The sequence below is a fragment of the Sciurus carolinensis genome, chromosome 3, assembly GCF_902686445.1.
Source record: "Sciurus carolinensis chromosome 3, mSciCar1.2, whole genome shotgun sequence".
NCBI lineage: Eukaryota > Metazoa > Chordata > Mammalia > Rodentia > Sciuridae > Sciurus > Sciurus carolinensis.
Genome location: NC_062215.1, coordinates 182,379,548 through 182,403,103, shown reverse-complemented (window position 1 = coordinate 182,403,103; position 23,556 = coordinate 182,379,548). Strand labels below are relative to the sequence as shown.

Below are 23,556 nucleotides of genomic sequence, written 5' to 3'. Positions count from 1 at the left end.
TGCATGGGTGGATAGGTGGATGAGTGCATGGGTGGATGGGTGGATGAGTGCATGGGTGGATAGATGGATGAGTGCATGGGTGGGTGGATGGATGAGTGGGTGGGTGGGTGGATGGATGAGTGCATGGGTGGATGGGTGGATGAGTGGGTGGGTGGGTGGATGGATGAGTGTGTGGGTGGATGGATGAGTGCATGGGTGGATGGATGAGTGCATGGGTGGGTGGATGGATGAGTGCATGGGTGGGTGGATGGATGAGTGCATGGGTGGGTGGATGGATGAGTGCATGGGTGGATAGATGGATGAGTGCATGGGTGGATGGGTGGATGAGTGCATGGGTGGGTGGATGGATGAGTGTGTGGGTGGGTGGATGGATGAGTGCATGGGTGGGTGGATGGATGAGTGCATGGGTGGATAGATGGATGAGTGTGTGGGTGGATAGATGAGTGCATGGGTGGATGGGTGGATGAGTGCATGGGTGGGTGGATGGATGTGTGCTTGGGTGGGTGGGTGGGTGGATGAGTGCTTGGGTGGGTGGGTGGATGAGTGAATGGGTGGGTGGATGGATGTGTGCTTGGGTGGGTGGATGGATGAGTGCTTGGGTGGGTGGGTGGATGAGTGCATGGGTGGGTGGGTAGATGAGTGCTTGGGTGGGTGGGTGGATGAGTGCATGGGTGGGTGGATGGATGTGTGCTTGGGTGGGTGGGTGGATGAGTGCATGGGTGGGTGGATGGATGTGTGCTTGGGTGGGTGGGTGGATGGATGTGTGCTTGGGTGGGTGGGTGGATGAGTGCATGGGTGGGTGGGTGGATGTGTGCTTAGGTGGGTGGGTGGATGGATGAGAGCATGGGTGGGTGGGTGGATGAGTGCTTGGGTGGGTGGATGGATGAGTGCATGGGTGGGTGGGTGGATGAGTGCTTGGGTGGGTGGGTGGGTGGGTGGATGAGTGCTTGGGTGGGTGGGTGGATGGATGAGTGTGTGGGTGGATGAACAAGTGTGTGGGTGGGTGGGTGGATGAGAGTGTGGGTGGGTGGGTGGGTGGATGAGTGCTTGGGTGGGTGGGCGGGTGGATGAGTGCTTGGGTGGATGAACAAGTGTGTGGGTGGGTGGATGAGAGCGTGGGTGGATGAGAGCGTGGGTGGGTGGGTGGATGAGAGTGTGGGTGGGTGGGTGGGTGGATGAGTGCTTGGGTGGGTGGGTGGGTGGATGAGTGCTTGGGTGGGTGGGTGGGTGGATGAGTGCTTGGGTGGATGAACAAGTGTGTGGGTGGGTGGATGAGAGCGTGGGTGGATGAGAGCGTGGGTGGGTGGGTGGATGAGTGTGTGGGTGGGTGGGTGGATGAGAGTGTGGGTGGGTGGGTGGGTGGATGAGTGCTTGGGTGGGTGGGCGGGTGGATGAGTGCTTGGGTGTGTGGGCGGGTGGATGAGTGTGTGGGTGGATGAACAAGTGTGTGGGTGGGTGGATGGATGAGAGCGTGGGTGGGTGGGTGGATGAGTGCTTGGGTGGGTGGGTGGGTGGATGAGCGTGTGGGTGGATGAACAAGTGTGTGGGTGGGTGGGTGGATGAGAGCGTGGGTGGGTGGGTGGGCGGGTGGATGAGTGCTTGGGTGGGTGGGCGGGTGGACGGATGAGTGGTGGCTGAGTTTTTAATGGGTTAACAGTGGCATGGATGACTGCTGATTACATGAATGGATAGCTGGTGGAATGAATGAGAGCCTGCCCTCTGCCAGCTCCTGCACTGATGTGACGATATTTACAATCCCTTCTCTTCATGTTCAACCTATGCAGGGACTTGATTCATAGAACTTCTAATCATAGACATGCACCTGGACTCAGGGACACTGACTCTGACCTACAGAAGAGGAAGTGCACACAGTTCTAAAGCCCGGAGTTACTGTCAGTTCTCATCCTCAGTCACATCCCTTTCCAGCTTCAGGACTCTCCTGGCTGCCTACTCAACAAGAAATCTCCAAACTTTCCTTCCCCAGAGAGTGGACAAGCAGTACTCCAGGGTCCATGCTCCCCTGTGCAGATACAGGTGGCCCGCAGCTCTGCTGGCACCCTACACTCAGCTAACAAGCACAGTGGGGACTTTCTCTCCACCTTCCTTCTTGGATTGTGTCAAACATGTAAAGAGCCATACGCTCACATTCACCTGGTGAACAACATCAAGAGTTCACAGGCCCTGAGTGACAGCTGTGGGCTGAGAGACTTCAAACCCCTTCAGAGGAGTGCCTGCCAGTGAGAGGCCCCGGGGACAGAGGAGGAGGGCAGACCCATCACCTGAACTTGTAAGTCTGTGTCTGCATTTTGACCAACAAGGGAGTTGGGTTTTTTATAAACCAGGGCTCTCCATCCTCAATGAAGGGCGGGATCTCATTAGCGAAGATCCGGGCGTCCAGCTCTCTGCGGAAGGAGGCTGTCAGGGGCAGGTGTCTGCTGTCGGTGGAGTAGACGTGCGTCTCTGGAGGAAGCCTCAGGTCGTCATTCAGGAGAAACCGCTTATACTCATAGAAGAAGGGGTCCTGCCCCTCGGGCGGGCCCCACTCCACCTCCTCCTCCTCCGAGAGACGGATTCTCTCCCGGGGGCGTAGAAGAAAGATGGAGAACTCAGGGAAGTTGAGCAGGGAGAAGCTGCTGGGAACCTCCGTGCACAGCTTGATGAGCTGGTCCCGGAACCACAGTCCCACGTCCTGGCTGCCATCGGGGTAGGTCTCAACACCCGGCCCAAACCGCTCGTCCATTGTATACAGCCCCTGCAGGGAAGGGTGACAGACGAGAGACAGTTGCCCACTTCATGGTCAGTTTTATAAAATCAAAAGAAAATATGTTCCTAAGAAACATGCTCATCCATTCAGCACACGCTCGCTGAGGCATGGGGTGCGCTGGGCAGGGGGTCCAAGACAGGCTGGCTCTTGGACAGAGGGCAACAAGAACTTGGGAGGCCCCCTGGAGGAGGAGCATGGAGACGGGAGACGTGGTGGCTTCCTTCCAGGGTCACACAGGACAAGCGCCCTGCACCTGGGGAGAAGCAGCTGCACCTTTAAATGACTCGAAGTTGCTCTCCCTTTCTTGTTTGTGGGTTTGTTTTAGATAAAGCCCTTCAGAAAGCACTGCAGGGCCCCGCCTCACAGAGTCCCCACCCGTCCTTCCACGAGGTGGCCTGCGGTCTACTGCACTCCTCACAATATGGACTCTTCTCCCAGAGACCCCTCTGCCATTTCTCCTCAGCATGTGAACGGAGAATGCTGGGAGGGTGAGCGGCCCACGCCCCCGGAGCTGGCTGTGCTGGGAGAACACTGCTGAGGCACCCGAGGCCTCCCTGACACCTCTCCACACGCGCTGCTGATGTCGCATGTTGGCTCCGCACAGCAGAGAGGTTAGTCAGCTGTCCCACTTGGTCCCCTAATGACGGGGACAGACAGATGCACGTGGTGGGCACACAGGTTAAGGAAATGATTCCATAAAGGGGGCCCGCTTGCCGACCCCACATGCCCTCTTTTCCAAGAAGCAATTTGCCCACAGCCCTGCCTGGCCTCAGGGGACGGGGTATGTCACTGTTCTCAGCACACTGCCCGTTATCTGCAGGAGAAATGCAGGCCCAAGTAATGCTGAGGAGAGGACCCAAGTTAGTCCGAAGGGGAGACCTTTGCCACCAGATCCGGAAGCTCTGGGAGGTAAGGGTGGTTCCTCCTAACCGTAAAATCTGTGAGAAGGCATAAGAGTCCAATTAGAACCGGTCGTGGGCCAAGGTGACCCTGAGTTGCCACCGCAGAGGGAACTTGAAAGTCTGATGTCATCTTGCTGTCGTCAAAAGTCAAGAGGTGGACCTGGGTGGGACTTTCTAGAAACTTCTCTGGGACCCCAGGAAAACTGGAGGTGGGAGAGGCATGTCCCTCTTCTCTCTGAGAGGACCCACTCTCTCCCTTGAGTGTCCCCTTTCCCTTTTCCTTCAGTGGACTCATGCTTGTCACGCTGAGCAACAGTTGGAAATCTTTGTGACTTGATCGGGGCTTGAAGGAGGAGGGGTCTTCGCGCTGCCTCAGTTTCCCAGAAGGCCCCAGCATTCAAACACTAACACCACAGGTCTGCCCACACCCCCTCCGCCGGGCAGCAGCATGGCAGGTGGAGGCTGGCAGCGGGCCAGAGAGACCCTGATGATGGGTGTGAACCTCGCAGCGGGGCAGACAGGGGGAGAGAGGAGGAAGATGCTTCCAGAGACCCCAGCAGACAGCACAAATTTCAGGCCTTTCCAGATGTTTCCATGTCGTTGGGAAGCATCTCCCCAACCCCAAGGATATCAGAGAGGAAAGAAAAGGGCCCAGGAGGGTCTCTGGCAAGAAAGAGTACACAGGGTCAGTGTGGGCATGCAGCAAGGAGCCCAGCTTCCCCAAGAGGACGCCCTCCTGAGGCAGCACTGAGGGCACCTGGGCAGCAAGCTAGGGGCAGAAGCCTGGGACAAAGCGGCGGGTGCAGTGCCCACCCCACCAGAAGCCCGTGCCCTCCCGCCTCAGCCTCCTGCGCAGACCCACAGACACCCCCGCTGGGCACCCCGGCCTGCAGTCCTGAGCAGGGCCCTGGAGATGCCAGGCCTCGGGTCACCCAGCCCTGCCCACGAAGAGCTGCAGCCTGAAAGAGGCCTTGGGCAGTGGGCTGACTTGGGAAGTGACCGCACGAGGCTGACCTGCTGGGCGAGGCCGCTGAGGCGGGTGGCAGGGGCAGTCCCAAAAGAGCCTGTGCCATGGTTCAGGGGCCAGAGGTCACAGGGGTGTGGAAAGGAGCAAGGGTGAGGGCTGGGGGCCTGGCAGGGGCAGCAGGCGGGTGCACGTTCAGCTGGGAAGCTTTAGGGAGCCCCTGGGGAGTGGGCAGCAAGAACAGGACAAAGACTAAGAGGGGGGCACAAAAGGGCAGGTGTCACAGGCCAGCCAGGGGCAGGTAACCCTGCGCCTGTGCAGAGCCCAAGGTCATTCCCTAATGCCCTCGAGCCGGTCCTTTGACTCAGGAGTCCAGTGAGAGGAAACAGGTGTCAGAAGAGTCACATGCACAAATTCCTTCCCACAACAGTATTTCTAACAGCAAATCACACTGATAACCAAAGGTCAGTCACAGGAAGGCCGTTGTCCACAGAACACAACAGAGCGCAAGCTTGGAAGCTCTGTTCTCCAAATGCATCTTTTGACCAAACATCCCCCTTCCAGGGCACCAAAAACGCAGAGAGAAGAGCCTAGAAAACCCTCCACTGAGGAACATCCACGTGGCCAGTCCCTCAAACCAACTGCAGGAGGGCAGGAGGCTGCAGGTGGGCGCCCTTCCCACCGCTCAGAGAGGAAGTGGAGCTACGCCCACACCCGTCTGTCTTCTGCCCATGCAGAGATTCGCTCCAAACCCTAAACAACAGTCATCTGGGGCAAGGGAGGACGCAGATGTAGGAGTCGAGCTGGCAAACCTGTGTCCTGGGCTGACTTTGAAACAAGGTTGATTTTCTAGATGATTACAAAATAAAATCAAAGAAAGATTTTAAAAGTAAACCCCTAAAATAGGTAAGAATGGCAAGAAGAGCCTTCTGCACAGGTGGTGGCTTAGCTGAGAGGACATACACGTGTGTCTCCAGACCCACCATTTGGGTCCACAGCCCCTGGGACAAGCCTGAGGGAGGAGAAGAACGGGAAGAGTGTGACCCGAGCAGAAATCGAGATGGCACAGCACTGCCCAGCTGCCGTCCAGGACCACTGACACATCTGATGAGATGCAGTGAGCAAAGGACTTTGCTGACGGTTACAAATGAAGTTCCAGCCTAAGAGAAAAGAAGCACCAGGCGAAGGCAGCTGTTAGCTGAGACCCTGGGACCCCCAGGCGAGCCTGCCGGAGACGCCCAGTCCTTGCCCCAAGGCCGGCCAGCAGGCACCAGAGGCACCACAAGGCTGCCCGCTGGGCTCAGCAACACGCTGAGAACATGGGAGCATCTGACAACGAAGAAGGCCAACCCTTGTCCCTCACCACGGAGCAGGGCATTCCAACGCTGTGACGAACTGGGGAGGCGAGTGTCTGCCTTTCCTGTGCACACCACCCCGGGACCAGGAAGCGAGTGTCTGCCTTTCCTGTGCACACCACCCCGGGACCAGACAGCAGCGGACGACTTCCTTCAAAATGAAAGGTGCCAGATGAACTCACCTTGCTTCACACAAAACCAAAAATTAATCAGTGATCACAGAACTAAATGGAGAGCCAAAGCCATAAGACTGAGAGGGAAGCAGACGAAAGCCTCAGTAACCATGCCTTCGCTGTTGGTTCCTCTCCTTCTTTATCTCGTTTTCCCTTTGGTCCTGGAGATGGAACCCAGGGCCTCACGCCTGCTGGGCGAGCACTCTACCGCTGAGCCACGTCCCGGCCCCAGTATGACTTGTTAAACAGGAATCAAGAAAAGCAGAAGTTATGGAACAAACTTTGATAAGTTGAATATCATCACACTTTCATTAAGTCTGCTTTTTTTAAAAATGTTGTCGAGAAAATGAAAAGGCAGGCTATCCTCAGGGAAAATCCTTACAAATCTATCACTGGTAAATGCTGCATGGCACAATAGATATACCAAGAGCTCTGGATTCTGGAGAACACAGCCCAACAAGAACACATACCAACGTAATAAGTGCTACGTGCAAACACAGAGTTTACCCAGAAGACACACAGACAGCAAATTAGAATGAGAAAAAATGCCCAACATCATTAGTTACTAGCATCAGAAACAGAAAGTCGAGTGCTCTATTTTCAAAATAGAGTATTTAGCCTTAACATGGACGTGGGATCCAACACAGCCACATCTGCTCAGTAGCCCCTCTGCAGAAGCAGCGTGTCCCGCCAGCCCCCTTGGGAACACATCTCATTCATGCTCCTGGATTTCTAACAATTTTGGGGCCCAGCACAGGGCTCCACCCTCTGCCCCAGGGGGTCGTGGGGTCGCCCTCCTTAGAAGAGACTCACCTGCTGCCTTGTGGCAGTGGCCTTGCCGTGGGGAAAGGAACCCGCCATCCCTGGGGCTGACAACATGGAAAGCGGATCAGCCACACAGGGAAAGGCCCAGCAAGCACCGTGGCCACCAGGTCCCTCCGTGCTCGGAACAAGGTGGAAAATCTGCTGGAGCTCAAGATAGAGAAGTCCTTCCTTGGAGGTCAGCAAGTCCCAGAGGTTGTGTGAGAGTGACTGAGAAACTTGAGACCACAGCCCGGAGAGCAGGATGTGGGTGTGCAAGAGCACACGGGAGCCCGGAGTGTGAGAGGCCTCCACGGGGGTCAAGTGCACAGGGGCTCAGTCATAGGAACCGAGACCAGGGACTGAACACTCTAGGCCCAGGGCAGGGAGGACAATGGCAAGACGCCGTGTGAACAGGTCCTCCTTCCTTTGAAGGGTCCCAAGCAGGGGAAATAAACGGTGATGATGTGGGAGTCAGTCTGCCCCATGGAGGACAAGGGGCCTCCCGAACCTTTGATCTCAGCGTCCACCACGGCCGCAGACCCTGTTCCCAGTGTTCCCAGCTGCACCGGCCTGTTTACGTCAGGGTCATGCTGTGAAAATCTGTGACAGGCTCTATTCTAATTTCTGAGGGTTAACTCTGATGGTTCCTTTGCCTCCTACCTGTAGGAATTTAATACCTGGTAAAGAGCTACAAATCTTTGTTGGCTGTGTTTTATGTGCACGTGTGCACACCTGTCAGGTCACATCTACACACAAGCCTGTGTCCATATCACATACCTGGTATCAAAATGGCTTATAGATAAATGAGTACTCATAAGCTAAATGAAGGGATCCAAATGCCTTTACATTCATGTGACTTAAATAAAACTTAAACAGAAAGGGTCAATCTAAATTGGAAAGAGTAAAGATGCCTTCCTCTCATATTACTAACCCACGTTCTTCTAGGGGCCAGCCAATCAGAGAGTTGGTTTCTATAAAATGTTTAAAATGCAATGCCCATGTCATCTCAGGATTCTTCTTCAGCAGGAATAACTAACTTAAAGTGTTAACTAGACTTGTCTGACACCTTTGTTTTCATGAGTAACCTAAATTATGAATGGATGAATTAGTTTTAACATAAATGGGATTAATCTTCATAAATGTGTTTGTTAGAAGATACATCTAATTAATTTGCAACATTAAAATACTAAAATGTCAACTAACTATAAATTCAAGTACTCTTGAGTTATTGAATTCCAAAGATAACATATATTTGGGTCTATTAAATGTGTTTTTTTAAATTGGTGAATGGAAAAACATTTAATATTGCTTGTTTCTGGATCTTAAAAGCAAGGTTAAAATTCTAACAGGTGTATGCAAAGAGTACAAAAAGTTTCAGCTGTGTTCCCATTCAAATACTGTTAAAAAAAAACTTATTAAAAAGAAGTAATTTATCTAAAGACAGAAATTTCATAAAGATTTTTTCGGAACGTAAATTTAAGAAAGAGTCAGCAATAAATAAAAGAGAGATGTAAGAAAATTATAAGTATGGAAATATATTTTAGGATGGAAAATTAAAAGGAAAAATAAATGTTTCTGGATGAGAAAGTTTTCTATGGTAAAGTAAACAAGACGTAGAATGTCTAGGTAAGTTTCAAAGAGTTTTTGAAAGGTAAATCTCAAAAAAGTTCAAGTACGTGATTAAGTTGGCTATGATCAGCATAGTCGAAGTTATTTAGGGTTTTTTCTATGGTCAGCCTTTAATCTGCGAATTCCCTGTATTTAGAACAGCAAGCTGATCTCCTCTCATCAAGATACTTACCTGCATCTGTTAGGTCTTATTACTTAGGGAAACTAAGTCTTAAGGAGTTAGGGTTTGTATCTGTTTTAAGATCTTTTAAGTGATTACTTTACGACTTGTTATGTGTACATCTGCGAACCTTGTGAGTCTTGTCTAAGTTTTAATATTAAAATTAAACTTAGTTAATAAGGACATCTGTGTAACTGTGACCCTAACCATTACTGGCTTCTATGTGTATTAGATGTATTCATGTTCTTCAAGTATACAAGCCTTTTAAAATGTAAAGCGTAGGGGAGCATTGTTCTCCAAACTAAAATTGTCTGTAGAAATAGTTTCCTTCAGATTTATATAGAAATAACTAATTTTGTTGGTATTTATGTCATTTAACATTTTGTAACTGGATAAAGGTAAGCTGTTATTAATAAGTTATACATATATTATATATATAATTTTTTGTTACTCTTTACACTGGAATATGGATTTAAATGTGTTTTTGGAAGGTAATAAGGAGTCTGATTTAAATTAGCTCTCTCAACTTTTATTTGTTTTATATTTCAGACGTAATGTTATATTGTGTTAACTGATATTCATATAGATTCAGGAAATGATATATGAGAACTTGGTAAAGTGGTATTTAAGGAAGAGGCAAACAAAGATCAGCTTCAGAAATGAAGCACTTTACCTCAGATTTGTCAAGAGCCCCAACTCATCTGAGATAAGGTTCTACCTCTCACCCTACTCCATGTTAGGAAGGCTCCAAAGTAGGCCAGAATTAGGCACATTTAAAGTTATGTTCAAAAGATAGATTTTTTTGTTGTAAGGATTACTGCGATCTCAAAAATAAACAAGGGATATAATACAAAACTTAAGGGAAGAATTAGATAAATTATAAAAGGTATTTAAGGTTATAAAAGAGTTTTAAAAGAAAGTAAAATTTGTATAGGATCTTATATGTGATTGAGTTGATAAATTTATGGGTCTTTGTGGAGGAAAAATGGATACCAAAGATATATTAGTGTTATAGAAATTATGTTTCTTGGTTCAAAACTATTATACAAACTACACATGCTTCTGGTCTTGTTAATTTCATCTTGTATTTTTTTTTATAGAACTTTATAACCCTTGCCTCTTAATATTTTGCTGCTTCTTAATAGAACAACTTGAGTAATTTGAGATAATAAGCCATCACCTATAGGACAGATAGGGTATAAGCCTGACTTCCAGCATAAATACTGACCCCAATTAAATGGAGGGGTGACTAAAATTAAAATTAATAGATATTGAAGTTAAAAACCCAGAACTCCCAGACTGGTGAAAGTGACCTGGAGACCAAAGTTAAGGAAGTAAAAGGGCCAAAGAAAAAGCAGCCAATATTTTGGCCCTTGCCCTCTAAGATCAACCAGGACCCAGGGAACAAGAGGACCCTCTAAGGGCCCTGTGACTCTGCTGAGCTACCCAACCTCCCTATTGGGGGGATAGTAAGGACCCTGGAGAACAGGAAGCCAATCAGTTCACATGTTGCAAGGAGAAGGGCCACTGAGAGGGCATGTCCCTGATGCTTCCAAGGAAGCCACATGTGGTCAGCAAGACACTGACCCATCCTTGCACATGACACACTGGCAGAGGAAAAGCTAAAGGAGCCAAGAGGCTTCTCACACGTTCCCAAGAGTGACCCCTGACAACCTCAGCTGATCCTAACAGTGGATGGGAACGAGGTCGATTTTGACCAACTCGGCCTTAAACACCTGGCCGGAGAGTATGACCAAAGCAGAGCCATGCATGGACGTCTAAAAGGCAATGGCTCTTTTACTTGAGATGTGCGTTGTGTCAGTCCTCCTAAAAGTCAGTAAAGCTGGGAGGTGATAAAGGAAGGGTTTTTACACAGGAGCGCCTGGTAAATATCACAAAAAGCTCTGTCAGAGCCGCAGTTTGTTCTGAGTCAGTTTGAGACCTATGTTTCTTTTTCTTTTCTTTCTTTTTTAAAAATTTGTTTTGGTTGTTTTCATTTCTGGTATGACTATTACGAGCTGCTACTCAGACTCTTTTTCTGGAGTTTGCAATTCTTCATGTCCAGCCTGGCGACTTGATTTTAATCAAGACCTGGAAAGAAGACAAGCTTCAGCTGAGCTGGGAACGACCTTACCAGGTGCTCCTGATCATCAGGAAGGTGATCTGAACTACTAACAAGGGGCGAACTCATTACCACGTGCAGTTTCCACCTCAGAAAGTTAGCGTGTCTAGGATGGATGGCAACACCAAAGGCCACAAGAACAAAAATGAAAACGAGACCAAAAGTCATAAAAAAGGGAGGACTTGTGAGAAACAGAAAGTTCAGTGGCCCATTCTCAGAACACAGCATTCAGCCGTAAATGGGATTAAGGTCCAATTATAGCCATTTTAACCGGAGTCCTTCCCCTTGCCCGCCCCAGTTTTAAACTTAGCCAGTGGTGTAGATTGTGACCCCAGCTCCTCCTACCAGAGCAAGGGACAGCACTGCCTTAGGGACAAAAGTGGGGGGCTGCCCGTCCAGCTGCACTGGTTCCCCAGATTCTGAAGCCTGTCCTTCTGAGAGGCGAAGCTTGCCTGGCCGAGCTGCTTCCGGGCACACGTGTGATTCCTGTGGCACCTGGATTTCTCACATTCGGATGCTGCAGAGTCGGACCACAACAAGACAACACCACAGGGACACCAAATCAAAACAACAGCCATGTCAGTGCTGACAAGGACGCAGAGCCCCCAGCACCCTCGGAGGCTGAAAGGCAAGCGGGCACAGCCTCCCTGGAGAGCAGCCTGGCAGTTACTACCAGAACTACTACATGGTCACATTAGGACCAGCGACCCCGCCTTAGGAGAGAACGAAGACACGTCCCCGGGAAGCGCTGCGGTCTATTCTTAGTGACTTCATTTGTGATAACAAACATTCGAAAGGACTTAAACGTGCATCTATTGGTGAACTTTTTAAAAAGTCATGTTGTAGCCATACAGCGGACTACTTCTCCATAATGAAAAGACAGTAGCCTCTAAGGCAGGGAGGACAGCCTGAGTCCCCCAGGCCACGCCCTAAGCCAGGGAAACATAAATGCCACAGCAGCAGGACTCCACCAACGTGACACTCACAGAAAAGAGGCCCACGCAGAGATGGAAAGCCAGGTGTGGTCACCAAGGACTAGAGGGGCAGGGCGGTGGGCTCCAGAGGGCCAGGGCAGACACTCTAAGTCATGACCAGAGTGCTGGCATTTAGACACATCTGTCCAAAATTCACCGAGGCGCCCAAAAATCCATCAATTTGACTGTGTACAAATTATATCTCAATAAAATTGGGCTAAAAAGCACAAAGAAAAACCAAAAGAATCATTCAACTAGAAGAATAAAATGCTCAGCATAAAAATGGAGGACGTGGCCAGGTGTGGTGGCATGCTTGTGACCCCAGCTACTCAGGAGGCTGAGGCAGGAAAGTCCCTGGTTCCAGGCAGCTGGGCAGCTTAGGGAGACGCTGTCTCAAAATAAAATGGGAAAAAAAAAAGACTGGTGATGTAGCTCCTGGCAAGATGAGGCCCTGGGTGTGATCCCCAGCCCCCGTGCCCACCCCCACCCCAGCAAGTGGAAGACATGGAAGTGAGACACTCCAGAGCACAGCTGCGCTCCCAGGAAGAGCAGAGGGAGGGGCAGAGGCAGCACCTGACGCAGTGTGGTTGAGCCTTTTCCTGATCCATGAAAACATCACACTGAAACTTGAGGAACCCAAAGAAAACCTTCAAGCAGCCAAGGACAATTATTCAAAAGAGCAACCATTAGCTGATGTCCACAGCAAGAACAGATGCCAGGAAGAAATGGTGAGAATCTGGGCCATGCCTGGTAGTCAGCCCTCGAGCCCCACGTCTGTTTCTTCCAGAGATGTCTTGAGGAACTAAGGTGACAGAGCTAATCTCAGGTCAGAATCTCACACTGAGAGTCTAAGGGTCATATTCAGGCAGGAAGAAAATGGTGCCGGTGACAGGCAGGAAGCCGGACGGTGGAAGAGCAGGGATGGTGGCTGCCGGGACGATCCACGCACCTGCTGCGTGTGCAGGGTGTCTGGAGGCACAGAGGTAGACAGGTGGACAAGCTGGGCTGCTTCACTGAGTGCGTCGACTTGGAAAGTGCTGTACAGATTTGAGGTGCGCACTGGATGAGTCAGAGTGTACTTTTTTTTTACTTTTTGTAATGTGGCCACTATAAATTTAAAATCATGCATGTGGCCAGTGATCCTTCAGCTTTAGACCACATACATTTAGTATCAGCAGTAGTGTGTTGAGGTCGATGATGTCTTATGCACTGTTCCCACTCCTCTTGTCTTCGTTTGGACTGACATTTTATTGTTAAAAATCAGTCCTTCTCAGATGACCAGTGTGCTGGTCTGGCTGTGAAGTGTGTGGAAGTTGGTCTCCAGGGCACCAGTGTTGGGGGTGTGACTTTGGGGAAGTGAGTGAGTGGGTCCTGAGCCTCCAACCCTCTCACTGGATTAACACAGGGATTCACAGCTGAGTGAACTGTCGGGAGGTGGTAGAGACTGCAGGAGGTGGAAACCAGCTGAAGGAAGTGGTCCTTGGGGTTATGTCCTTGGGCACTGTCCCTTGACCCTGGCCCTTTCCTCTCTCTCTCTGCTTCCTGGCTGCCATGAGCTGATGAGTTTTCCTCCACTGTGCCCTTCTGCTATAATGTTCTGCCCTGCCTCAGGCCCAGAGTAGTGGTGCCAGCTGACCATGGACTGAGTCCTCTGAAACCATGATCCAAAATAAACCTTTTCTCCTCTCAGTTGTTTTCCTCGGGTATTTTGTTACAGCAACAAAATGCTGACATGCGCCACCATTTTGAGGTTTGGCACTCTTTCTATTTTTCTAGCACTACTCCAGAAATTCCAGCATGAGTTGTGGATGAGTAATTCTACTCTGAATGATACTTTTCCTTTCCTCCAGGAAAACGCTAGAATCTTAGATTATTTTAACTTCATTTCTCACTTTTGAATTATGTACTATTATTGGGATCTATTGAAAATCCGTAGGTGTGGGATGAACCCAGGAGGGGATGAATATGTTCATGGCCTGAGATTGATGACGCTGCAGGGGCTAGTGTGCAGTTCAGTGATGCAGCCCTGGAGACCAAGCTCCGACACACTTCTATCCAAGCCAGCACACTAACAACCTGAGAAGGACTGGTCTTTAAAAACATTGTATCAACCCAAAGGAAGGCAAGACAGAGAAGGTTCAGAGTGGGAACCGCATGCATGAAAACAGATTTAACCTCCGATGCACTACTGCTGATATTAAATGTATGTGGCCTAAAGCTGAAGAATCATTGGCCACATGCATGATTTTAAATTTTATAGTGGCCACTTACAAAAAGTAAAAGTCAGGTGGAATTAATTTTGAGGTAATACTTTTATTCAACTCAAGTTTTCCAACCTATCACCTTCAACATATGCTTCATATTCAAAATTGTTGAGATATTTTTCATTTTTTCTTGCTGAGTCTTCAACATCCAGGGTGAGTCTTGAATTTGCAGCACACCTTAATTTGGACCAGCCACATCTCATGTGTTCAGTAGACAAGTGAGATTGGTCCACCAATCGGACAATGCAAGTCCAAGTATCCAAAAGTGACTATTGGATCATTTTTAAATAAACACACACATATATATACTCTTCTTAAGAATAAAGAGAAGAAATATCTAAAACAAAAACAAAGAAGATTGGAAGTAGAATTACAGAGAAAGACACACCACAGCAAAAATAACCCACCAAAGCTGATGCAGCTTTTTTAATATCTAAAAATCAGACTTTGTATTATAAAGCATTAGAGATTGTTTTTTAAAAAGTTATTACTTCATAAAAATAAAATGCTGAAACTACCAGGAAGATATAATAAATCTAAAGTTCTACCTCATCCAATAACATTGTCTCCACATGTCTAAGGTATGCTGTGGATTATAAGGAGTAATGAAAAGTCGTGGGAGACTCTAGCACAGCTCTGTCACTAGCAGAATGAGCATGTGAAAATCCTTGGTAAGTTTATACAAGGTTTAGAACAACACAAACAGCACAAGTGACCTAAGGGACACCGTTCTGGACAACCGCAGAGATGCACCGCCTGCCTGTGGGGACCAGAAACGCTGGAGGAGGCAGCTATGGGTCCTAGAGCAAGTCTCCCAGGTGCAGAGAGCTGAAGTCACACAGGCACAGGGGCACAACACCAGCAACTGGAGCCCAGACTCTGAACATGAGCAGTATTCTTGTTAAAGAACCCATGGGCGGAGAAGTCACAGTGGAAGTTCAATAAATTTAGAACTGAATGAAAATGATAATATGATAGAATCAAAACACAGAGCCAATATGTGTATTAGATAAAAAGCAAAGCAGAAAACCATTAAATTAGAAAAGAACAGCAGATTATCCAGGGGGATAGTTAAAGAATGCAGTAACGAAACAAAAACCAAATGCAGAGAAGATCCACTGAAAGGGAAGCTGATTTGGGGGGAAAAGCATAACACTGATGATCCTCCAGCAGGTCAGTCCTGCTGGAGAAGAAAGAAGGTGCAGCTGTGGCCAGGGGATGGCCCCTGTCAATCAGCGAGGGACACCCACGGCCCACAGTGAGCCTCGACTCTCAGAACCGCCAGCAGGAAGCAGCCCTGACAATACTGAGGGGACAGTGTGCCCCAGACAGGAGCGCCCACAGAGCTGGTGGGGACAAGGGGTGCAGAGCATTCACTGGCCACATGACGCACAGCACCAGGCCCAGCTAGGTCCTAAGTGAAGTGAGAACCTGTGTTTTTTTCTTTTTAAACACTTTTTTAGTTGCAGATGGACACGAAACCTTTATTTTATTTTTTCACATTATGTGGTGGAGTCCAGTGCCTCAGAGATGGCAAGCAAGCCCTCTACCACTGAGCCACGACCTATGTGCAATATTTACTTGTACACACAAACCGATATATATGCTCACAGCAGCTTCATTTTAATCACTCCAAACTGGAAACAACCTCAGTGTCTTCAAAGTTTAGCTGCAGTGGCTCCATATTATGGAAAAGTGTTTGAAAGCGAAAAGGAACAGACTGAGAACATGTGCCACACGGCTGCGACTCCAGTGTGCAGAACCTAGCCGAGGCTGGGGCCTCGCAGGCGCACTGCAGGGTCCAGGCCCGGCGCCACCTGACCACACACACGCGTCTCCCCGGGGGAAAGGGCCTTCCATGACCTCCTCTCCACAGCGATCACACACCTCGTGCTTTTCCAAACTCTCAGAACTCTATATTTTTTTAGATTTATTGAAATTTATACTGCAATATAATTAAAGGGGAGAAAAGAATATGTGTATTTGAAAGACGAGAGGTGTTCTCCAGAAAAAGGCAAGTGTCAGATAATATGCGTAGGATGATCCAGTTCACATACTTAAAAAAAAATTGAATGTGCAGGGTATATTTCATTAACCTGGGGGATATACAACTTGCTAACATCCTTCTGAAGAATGAAATAAGGTTTTCATTTTCTATTTATATCCTTATTGTTAGAACCACTACACTCATTAAAATAAGAAAGATGCTTATACTTAAACTTCCTGGAAACCTGAATATCTTTTTATACAGTAGTCTAAACACAGGGTCACCTGCACACACGCGGGCCCCGCCCATCCAGGAATAGTTGGCCCCGCCCCTCGCCTCCACACTCGCTGGCCCCGCCCCTCCAGGGACAGGTGGCCCCGCCCCTCCAGGAACAGGTGGCCCTGCCCCTCACCTCCACGCACGCAGGCCCTGCCCCTTCAGGAACAGGTGGCCCCGCCCCTCACCTCCACACACGCAGGCCCTGCCCCTTCAGGAACAGGTGGCCCCGCCCCTCACCTCCACACACGCAGGCCCTGCCCCTCCAGGAACAGGTGGCCCCGCCCCTCACCTCCACACACGCAGGCCCTGCCCCTTCAGGAACAGGTGGCCCCGCCCCTCACCTCCACACACAGGCCCCATCCCCTTGCCTGGCAGCAGGTGCTCCCCACCTGGAAAAGCTTTGTCTTCATGTACATGGTGCCATAGCCTTCTCGATGGCTAAGGTAAAACATGCCCGTGAAACTGGAGCCGTCGGGCCACATGTAGGTGCCCAAGCCGTGGCAGTGATCCCGATAAAACTGCCCGTGGTAGGTCTGTGAAGTGGAGAGGTCAGTAGGCCTGGTGCCTGGGAAACGGCCACCCTCAGGCACTCAGACTGGGACAGTGGCCCTCTGAGCCCAGACTCCACACCCAGTTGCTGCAAATGGGGCTGGGATATGCAAGGCCTCCCGGTGCCTGGCCCCAGGGCCCCCTTCAAGTTCAGGTGGCCAAAGTGAGATGAGAGTGGTTGCCCCAAGCACTGGCAGAGCCTGGCAGTCAGGCCCTGGCAACCACGCCCCTCTCCTGCTCTCTATTCAGCTGCAGAGTTTGGAGGTGTCAGAACTGGCTAGAGATGGGGCATCAGGAAGGACGGACCACGTACACTCTGGATCTGGGCAGGATCCCCTCCCCACTCAGGAATCCTGGGCCCACCCCAAAGGGCACCCTATCAGGTCACAGACTGGCTGGCAGGGGAGGTGGCTCTTGCCAGGGTAGGACTTCTCAGGACTGGGACTCATGGGCTGGGCCCTGGTGCTCCCCTCCCCAGCCATGAACATCAGGGTGAGTGTGCTGAGCCGACCCTCTCCTGAGCCACACCCATCCCGTGGTCCAGCTATGTTAGAAAAGACTGGGCCTGAGCGCTCAGGCAACCAGACACAGTACCCCATAGGAAGGCGATGAGGACTGCCCTTTCTGCAGGGGCAAGACCCCATGGGGCCCCACACAAGGACTCCTCACCGCAGCTCCAGCCTGGATTGGTTTGGTCACATAACCTAACCCTAAGGCACACCTGCATTCAGCTAGGGACTTTTCATTCAGGAGTGTGTGCAGCAGCCCTTAGGGACTGGCCAGTGGAAGGCCAGTCTTGGCCCCCCTGTGAAGACAGAAAGAGGGGGATATGACTGGATCATTAGAGCTCCTGAATCCAGCCCAGCCTGAGGCTACATTACCCCTCAACTTTTAGTCACAAGAACCAAGAAAGGCCATTTCAGTTTCTACTGGATTAAATTTGGGTTCCATTGGTGACAAAGTTTGGCCCATGAAGAACACTTGGTGAGCAGAGAGGCAATCAGAATGGGATCACCCTTCTGCCAAAGCACACGATTCCTAGGATTTAGGAGCAGCTTCAGAGTCCACTCCCTCCCACACACAAATCACAAGTTACAAATCATTTAAAGGAAACTGTGGTGGAAACACTCAGCCCTCGGCCCTCCACACTTCCACATATGAGACCCTTGCGCCATCCTCAGAGCACAGGTGGCGAGTGCAGCCATCATCCTCTCGGCCCCTCCTCAGGCCTCAGAATGGACACGGCTGCATAATGTGTTTCAAACACAGTCAGTGTGCTCAGGTCTTCAAGAGGGGTGCTCTCTTGTCCTCTGACTTCCCTGGGTCACGAGCTGCTGCAGCTGGACAGCATCTGTGCCATGCACCTAGTAGCCCCTGTCCCAGCAGTAACGAAGCTGCCCCCCCACCCCCGCCTCAACACACTGGCCATGTTCTCCTATCCCTGGGAAAACCTGGGTCCAGGAGGACTGTGAACCAGGGACTGTGAACAATGAACCAGGCCCGGCAAATGCCATGTGAGTCAGAGAGAGACAAGCCAAAGGCCAAAGACCACCATCTCGGAGCTCAGCACCCGCCAAGGCCCTGGTCAGGAGCCCGGGCATCTCCCCTGAGCTTGGGGTGCACTCAGGTAGACAGGCCCTGGTCTGTGCAGACAATCCTGCTCTGTGATCTTGGGGGACTCCTGGCCCTCTTCCTGGCCCTACACCTCACATTCTTCAGACTCTGTCATGAGACCCCCCACCCCAATCTTCTCCCCATTGTGCTCTCTTCTGGGCAAGTGTGTCCCTCCATGGCCTGACCACCCTCCAAGCAACACCTATACTCTGAACCGCCCTTGTTGAAAAGAGCAGGTGACCACAGCTATGTCTGCCATGGTCCCATCCAAAACCACAGGTGTCAGGATGAGCAGTCACCAGACCCAAGCTGGGCTGACCAACAGGCTCACAAGACTTTGGAACTGGGGCTGAGAGGTTCCTGTTTCATCTACTGTTTCTTTAACTGGGGAGCCAAGGCAAATGTTAAGAGCTGACCCAGGTGTCCCCAGCCTTGGGTCAAAAGGTCAGAGAAACCAAATCTCCAGAGGTAGATTCACACATGGAACAGAGGGGTGAAGCCGTGAGTCCATGAGCCCCCAAGAGGTCACACCAGTCAGCAACTGCCCAGAGGGCTCCAGCTTTACAGGACCACCCTGCACTTTCTCAAGACACCCAAATACACACAGCCCTGCGTCGCCTCCTGACAAGGCCTCAGCTGAACTGCACTGTGTCCAGGCACTGCCAGGGCAGAATCCTCCACCTGGACATCTACAAGACCCTGCATCCCACAGGGAGATGGTCTGAGCCCCCAGGACTCAGCACATGCCCCAGAATTGCTGCACACTTAGCTACTGCTCCAAGCCTCAGGCACCAGGAGGCACAAACAGCTTTGGGCCCCTGGTCTTGGCCCCTGAGGTCCTGGGCATGGCCTAGCACAGACAGCAAGAATGTGTCTTCATTTTCTCTCTAAAATGTGCTTTGCCATCTGTTTTATCTTAAACACAAGGCAATTTCACCAGTGTATGTATACAAGTTATTGCAGCAATTCACAATTTAAAAACATTTGCCCAGAATAAGAATTTTTCTTAAATCAGTTTCCCAAATTTCTTCCCATGCACCCCAGGAAACCATGTGCTGCTGGGAGTCTGGAGGAACTTTCCTCTGGGCATCCTCACCTAGGGAAGGTGCTAGCCTACATCCTTCCTGTGGAGGTGTCCAGAGATTCCCATCACCTGGTTCTCAGGAGAGAGGCCCAGCCCCAGGCCCTGCAGGAGGTAAGTTCAAGCCACTTACCTCACCCGTGGGCCAGGAGAATTCACCATATCCAAGCTTCATGTTGAGCCCAAACTCCCCTCGGTAAACACTGCCGTCTGGCCACTCCTGCACACCATGGACAAGCTGGATGTAGGCTTCCTTCAGGTCCTGCTCCCTCAGGGGGCTCTCAGACTCCTCACCTTCCTCTTTGGGGGCCACTATCCCATCCCTAGGAAGAGAGCAGAGGGAGGCAGTGGCAACAGAGGCTGAAACGCTTGCAGGGCACCTGTCCAGAGTGGGTGGTGACCACAGTAGTATGCCACCTCCAAGTATCACCACCTGGGGTAAGAGCTCTAGCATATGAATATTGAGGTGCACAGTCAGGTGTGGGCACAAGGTACATTTGATTCTTTCCTGTTCTTGCTATCTAAAGGTACACATCATAATTTAGACATGGATACCCATCACACACACACACACTCTAACGCCCTCCCAACTCCCTGGGAACGCTGTATGCTGGTGTCTCAATGTCTGGCTAAAAGCACTGGGCCTGGGAACACTCAGACCCTGACCCCTCCACCAGCCAACCCCCAAATGCCAATTGTGGCCCACAGAGGCTAAGAATAGCTTCTGTCCAACAGTGAAGGTGTTCTCCTGCTGAGAACACAGAACCTATGTTTGGCATATTGTTATGGGCATAGAGAAAGACAGACACCTGACACGGCCAGGCAATGACCAGGGCTTGGATTAGGCTTGTTTTCTCTCTTGCGTACCTGCTATTACAGGTTGATTGTGTCCCCCTCAACACACTAATGTTGGAGCCCTAAAACCCAGCTCCTCACAATGAGACCTCATCTGGAGATTGGTCCTCACAGAGGTGATCCTTTAAAGTGGGGTCATTAGATGAGCCTTACTCCAAAACAACAGGTGCCCCCATGAGAAGGGGACACTGGAACCCAGTGAAATGCAGACAAGGAAGAGGATGTGGCTGGGTGGAGGAAGGAGAGGGTCATCTACAAGCCACGGAGAGGAGGAGCCAACCCTGCTGGCTCCTTGATCTTGGACTTCCTCCTCCAAAACTGGACTTTGGTGCTTTGTTACAACTGACCTAGCAAACTCTTAAACACCTGTATTTCCTCATCCTTCAACGTGGGACAGGTACTGCATGTTTAACAAAAATTAATAATAAAGGGGAAAGATAACCTACGGTGGGAATAGGAGATGTAGAAATGTTTAAGCTATTTTTTTCCTGAGAAAAATGGAGATAATTTTGAGGTCAATCAAGAAAATCATAACATAGTCAGTCAGCTGTAAAGTCCCCTCAAGGGTCATTGGAAATGGCCGCCAGGATCTTCCCCTGCAGCCAGCTGGCCTAGATGGGCTCCTGGCCCCCTTCATGACTCAGTTTCCCCATCTGTAAAATGGAAGCTCTGTTAGTCTGCTGGGGCAGCTGTAACAAACTGCCATGGCCTGGGGGAAGATGGGGTGGGGGTCTGAAACAATGATACTTAATTTCTCACAGGTCTAAAGTTTGGAAGTCTGAGGTCAAGGAGCTAGCAGATTTGGTTCCTGGTGAGGGCTCTCCTCCCAGCTTTCAGACAACACCTTCCCAGCAGCAACCTTACATGGCAGAGACTGGCTAAAAACAAAGTGCTGCCTCTTATCCTCTTGTGGTAAGGCACTGATCCATCACAGAGCCCCACCCATGTCCTCATCTAACCCTGCTCACCCCAAACACCATCACACTGGGGCTGGAGCTTCAACACCCGGATGTTGAGGTCCAGAGGCCTTAGATTCACACAGACAGATACCACAGGGTCAGTTGCAGGTGGATTCTATGAGATGCTACAGATAAGGCCCTGGGTCAGCCCTTGACCCAGAGTAGCCCTACTGTTAACAACACAGAGGTGAAGGAGCTGTGCCGACTTGGGGAAGCGCTTACCCCGTAACAAAACTGTTCCTTCCATCCACTAGGAACTGAAATGGGCAGGAAGGCTGTGTGGCAGGCTAAAGGGACAAGACCAGATGGAGCATGGGATTCCAGTCACCCATACGACACTTCCCTCAATGGTTGCTAAGACAATTTTGAGACTTTTCTCTCTATATAGACTAGTTTTTATATAACTTGTAGAGATTTTAAGTTCTGCCCCAACTGTGCATCCCGGTTAATTCTGGGCCCTTGGGTCATGGTCTGACCTCCCTGCCCAAGGGTCCCCTGCACCTTTCAGTGAAGAAAGAGTAACTGTCCAGGGATTCCTGGCCCTTGGCAGCAGGGGACTGGCCGCTCTGCCCCTCCAGTGCGCCTCTGGAGCTGTAAGCCTTTGAGGCCGCGTAGTCCAGGGGGACCGAGGAGTCACCAACTTCCATGTCTGTCCTCTGAACCTGGAAGCAGAGCCAGGGACCACCATCCGCCCTCAGGATGCTGCGGAGGCCGGGGGCACCCACAGCGCCTCTGCCCAGATCCGGCAACCACGTCCTCCTGTAGCCGCACCTTGCTGGCCGCTTAGCTGTCCCTGCAGCTGGCCCTGAAAGGTCGGAACCCCACGTAGAAGCCTGCCCACGCCCTGGGACGCCCCTGTCCCTTCGGACACCAGTCCAGTGCCACCACCCCAGCCCTGGGAGTCGCACCGAAGTTCAGAGAGCTAGAACCGACTGGCACCGAGGTCACCAGCACAACGCCCACACTGTGGAGTAGGGGCTGGCGAAGAGCGTCGGGTTCCCCTGGAGACGGCCCCGCCCCGTGCCACGCCCCACTCCGCCTCCACCAATCCCCGCGCAGGGTTGCCCTGCCCTCTGGCCCCACCCCCTGCCACGCCACGCTCCGCCTCCACCAATCCCGGCGCAGGGCTACACTCAGTCCTGCTTCTGCCGCTAGTGCGGTAGCTGAACCAACCTGCTGACTTTCAAGTGTCTCCAGCGACGCCGTGGATCAGCCTCTGAGCACGGTACTACCAATATCCGCGAGGAGGGAGAACGAGGGAAGCTGAGACCCGCGGTCACACTAGAACTCGGGACCAAGGCTTGATCAAGCCCTGCCTGACTGCAAAGTGGGGCTTTGGTAAAACGGGTGTGCGGAGGGCACAGCGGGAGCCGCAGCCTGGTGCGGGGCGAGGCCAGGGAAATCCCTCAGGGACAGGGACTCCAGAGTAGGGCTTCGGGGGGTGTGAACTGTACTGGGGCATGGAGAGGCGCAGCGGTGGTGGGAAGCCCTCCTGCGACAAGGACCGGCCCTCTGAGGCAAGAATGGCGTTGTTGCCAGAACCAGATGAAAGAGCGCGAGAAGCCCACGCCCCCAGGACTCCCCAGTAGCAATCTTTCTGGGCTCTAAGGCAGCGGAGCCAGGACTCTGCCGTCCTAGGGTTCCCTCCTACACGCTCCAGTCCCTGTCTATTCCCTTGACCTCTTTAGCCCCTCGGTACCCACCTTGGTTCCTGGGTCCTCTACTTTTGACCTCTCAACCCCTGGCATCTCCCCATGCCCTGCTCACTCCAGTTGCATCGTGGGAGCCGAGCAGAGGCAAACTGAGCTGTTTAAAATGCATTTGTTAAGAGATGTAAAACAGTCAAGGACTGGGGGCATTGTTTAGTGATAGTGTGCTTGCCAAGCATGCTGAAGGCTCTGGTCCAAATCCCAGCACAGAAAGGAGGAAGAAAAACGGTCAACTAAAACTTCAAAACGCCCTACAAACCTGTGAAACCGAACCACCTGTTGCGGGTCGAGTGGTGTCCTCCCCACAAAAGATAAGTTACAGTCCCCCCTCCATTCCTGGGAACACAGCCTTATCTTGGAGGCTGCAGACATGCTCAAGTAAGGATGAGGCTACACAGGCGGGTCTTAAACC

General features: G+C 51.0%; 1 protein-coding gene across 11 annotated transcripts in view; it reads right to left on the bottom strand.

Annotated features, from left to right (window-relative positions):
* Ankmy1 (ankyrin repeat and MYND domain containing 1) overlaps positions 1-22,389 on the bottom strand; it is a 57,945-nt gene extending 35,556 nt beyond the window's left edge. For 8 of the 11 annotated variants that reach the window (XR_007107824.1, XR_007107825.1, XM_047546185.1 and 5 more), the window contains exons 1-5: positions 22,207-22,332; positions 21,937-22,097; positions 19,755-19,944; positions 16,767-16,910; positions 2,280-2,752 (exon numbers count right to left, since the gene is read on the bottom strand). Coding sequence is in view for 9 of the 11 variants with exons in the window: in XM_047546185.1 (XP_047402141.1) it covers positions 2,280-2,752; positions 16,767-16,910; positions 19,755-19,944; positions 21,937-22,082 (953 nt within the window). In the remaining 2 variants the exon portion in view is untranslated. The other 3 variants (XM_047546182.1, XM_047546190.1, XM_047546188.1) reach the window with 3 other exon arrangements.
* Positions 22,390-23,556: the final 1,167 nt, after the last annotated feature.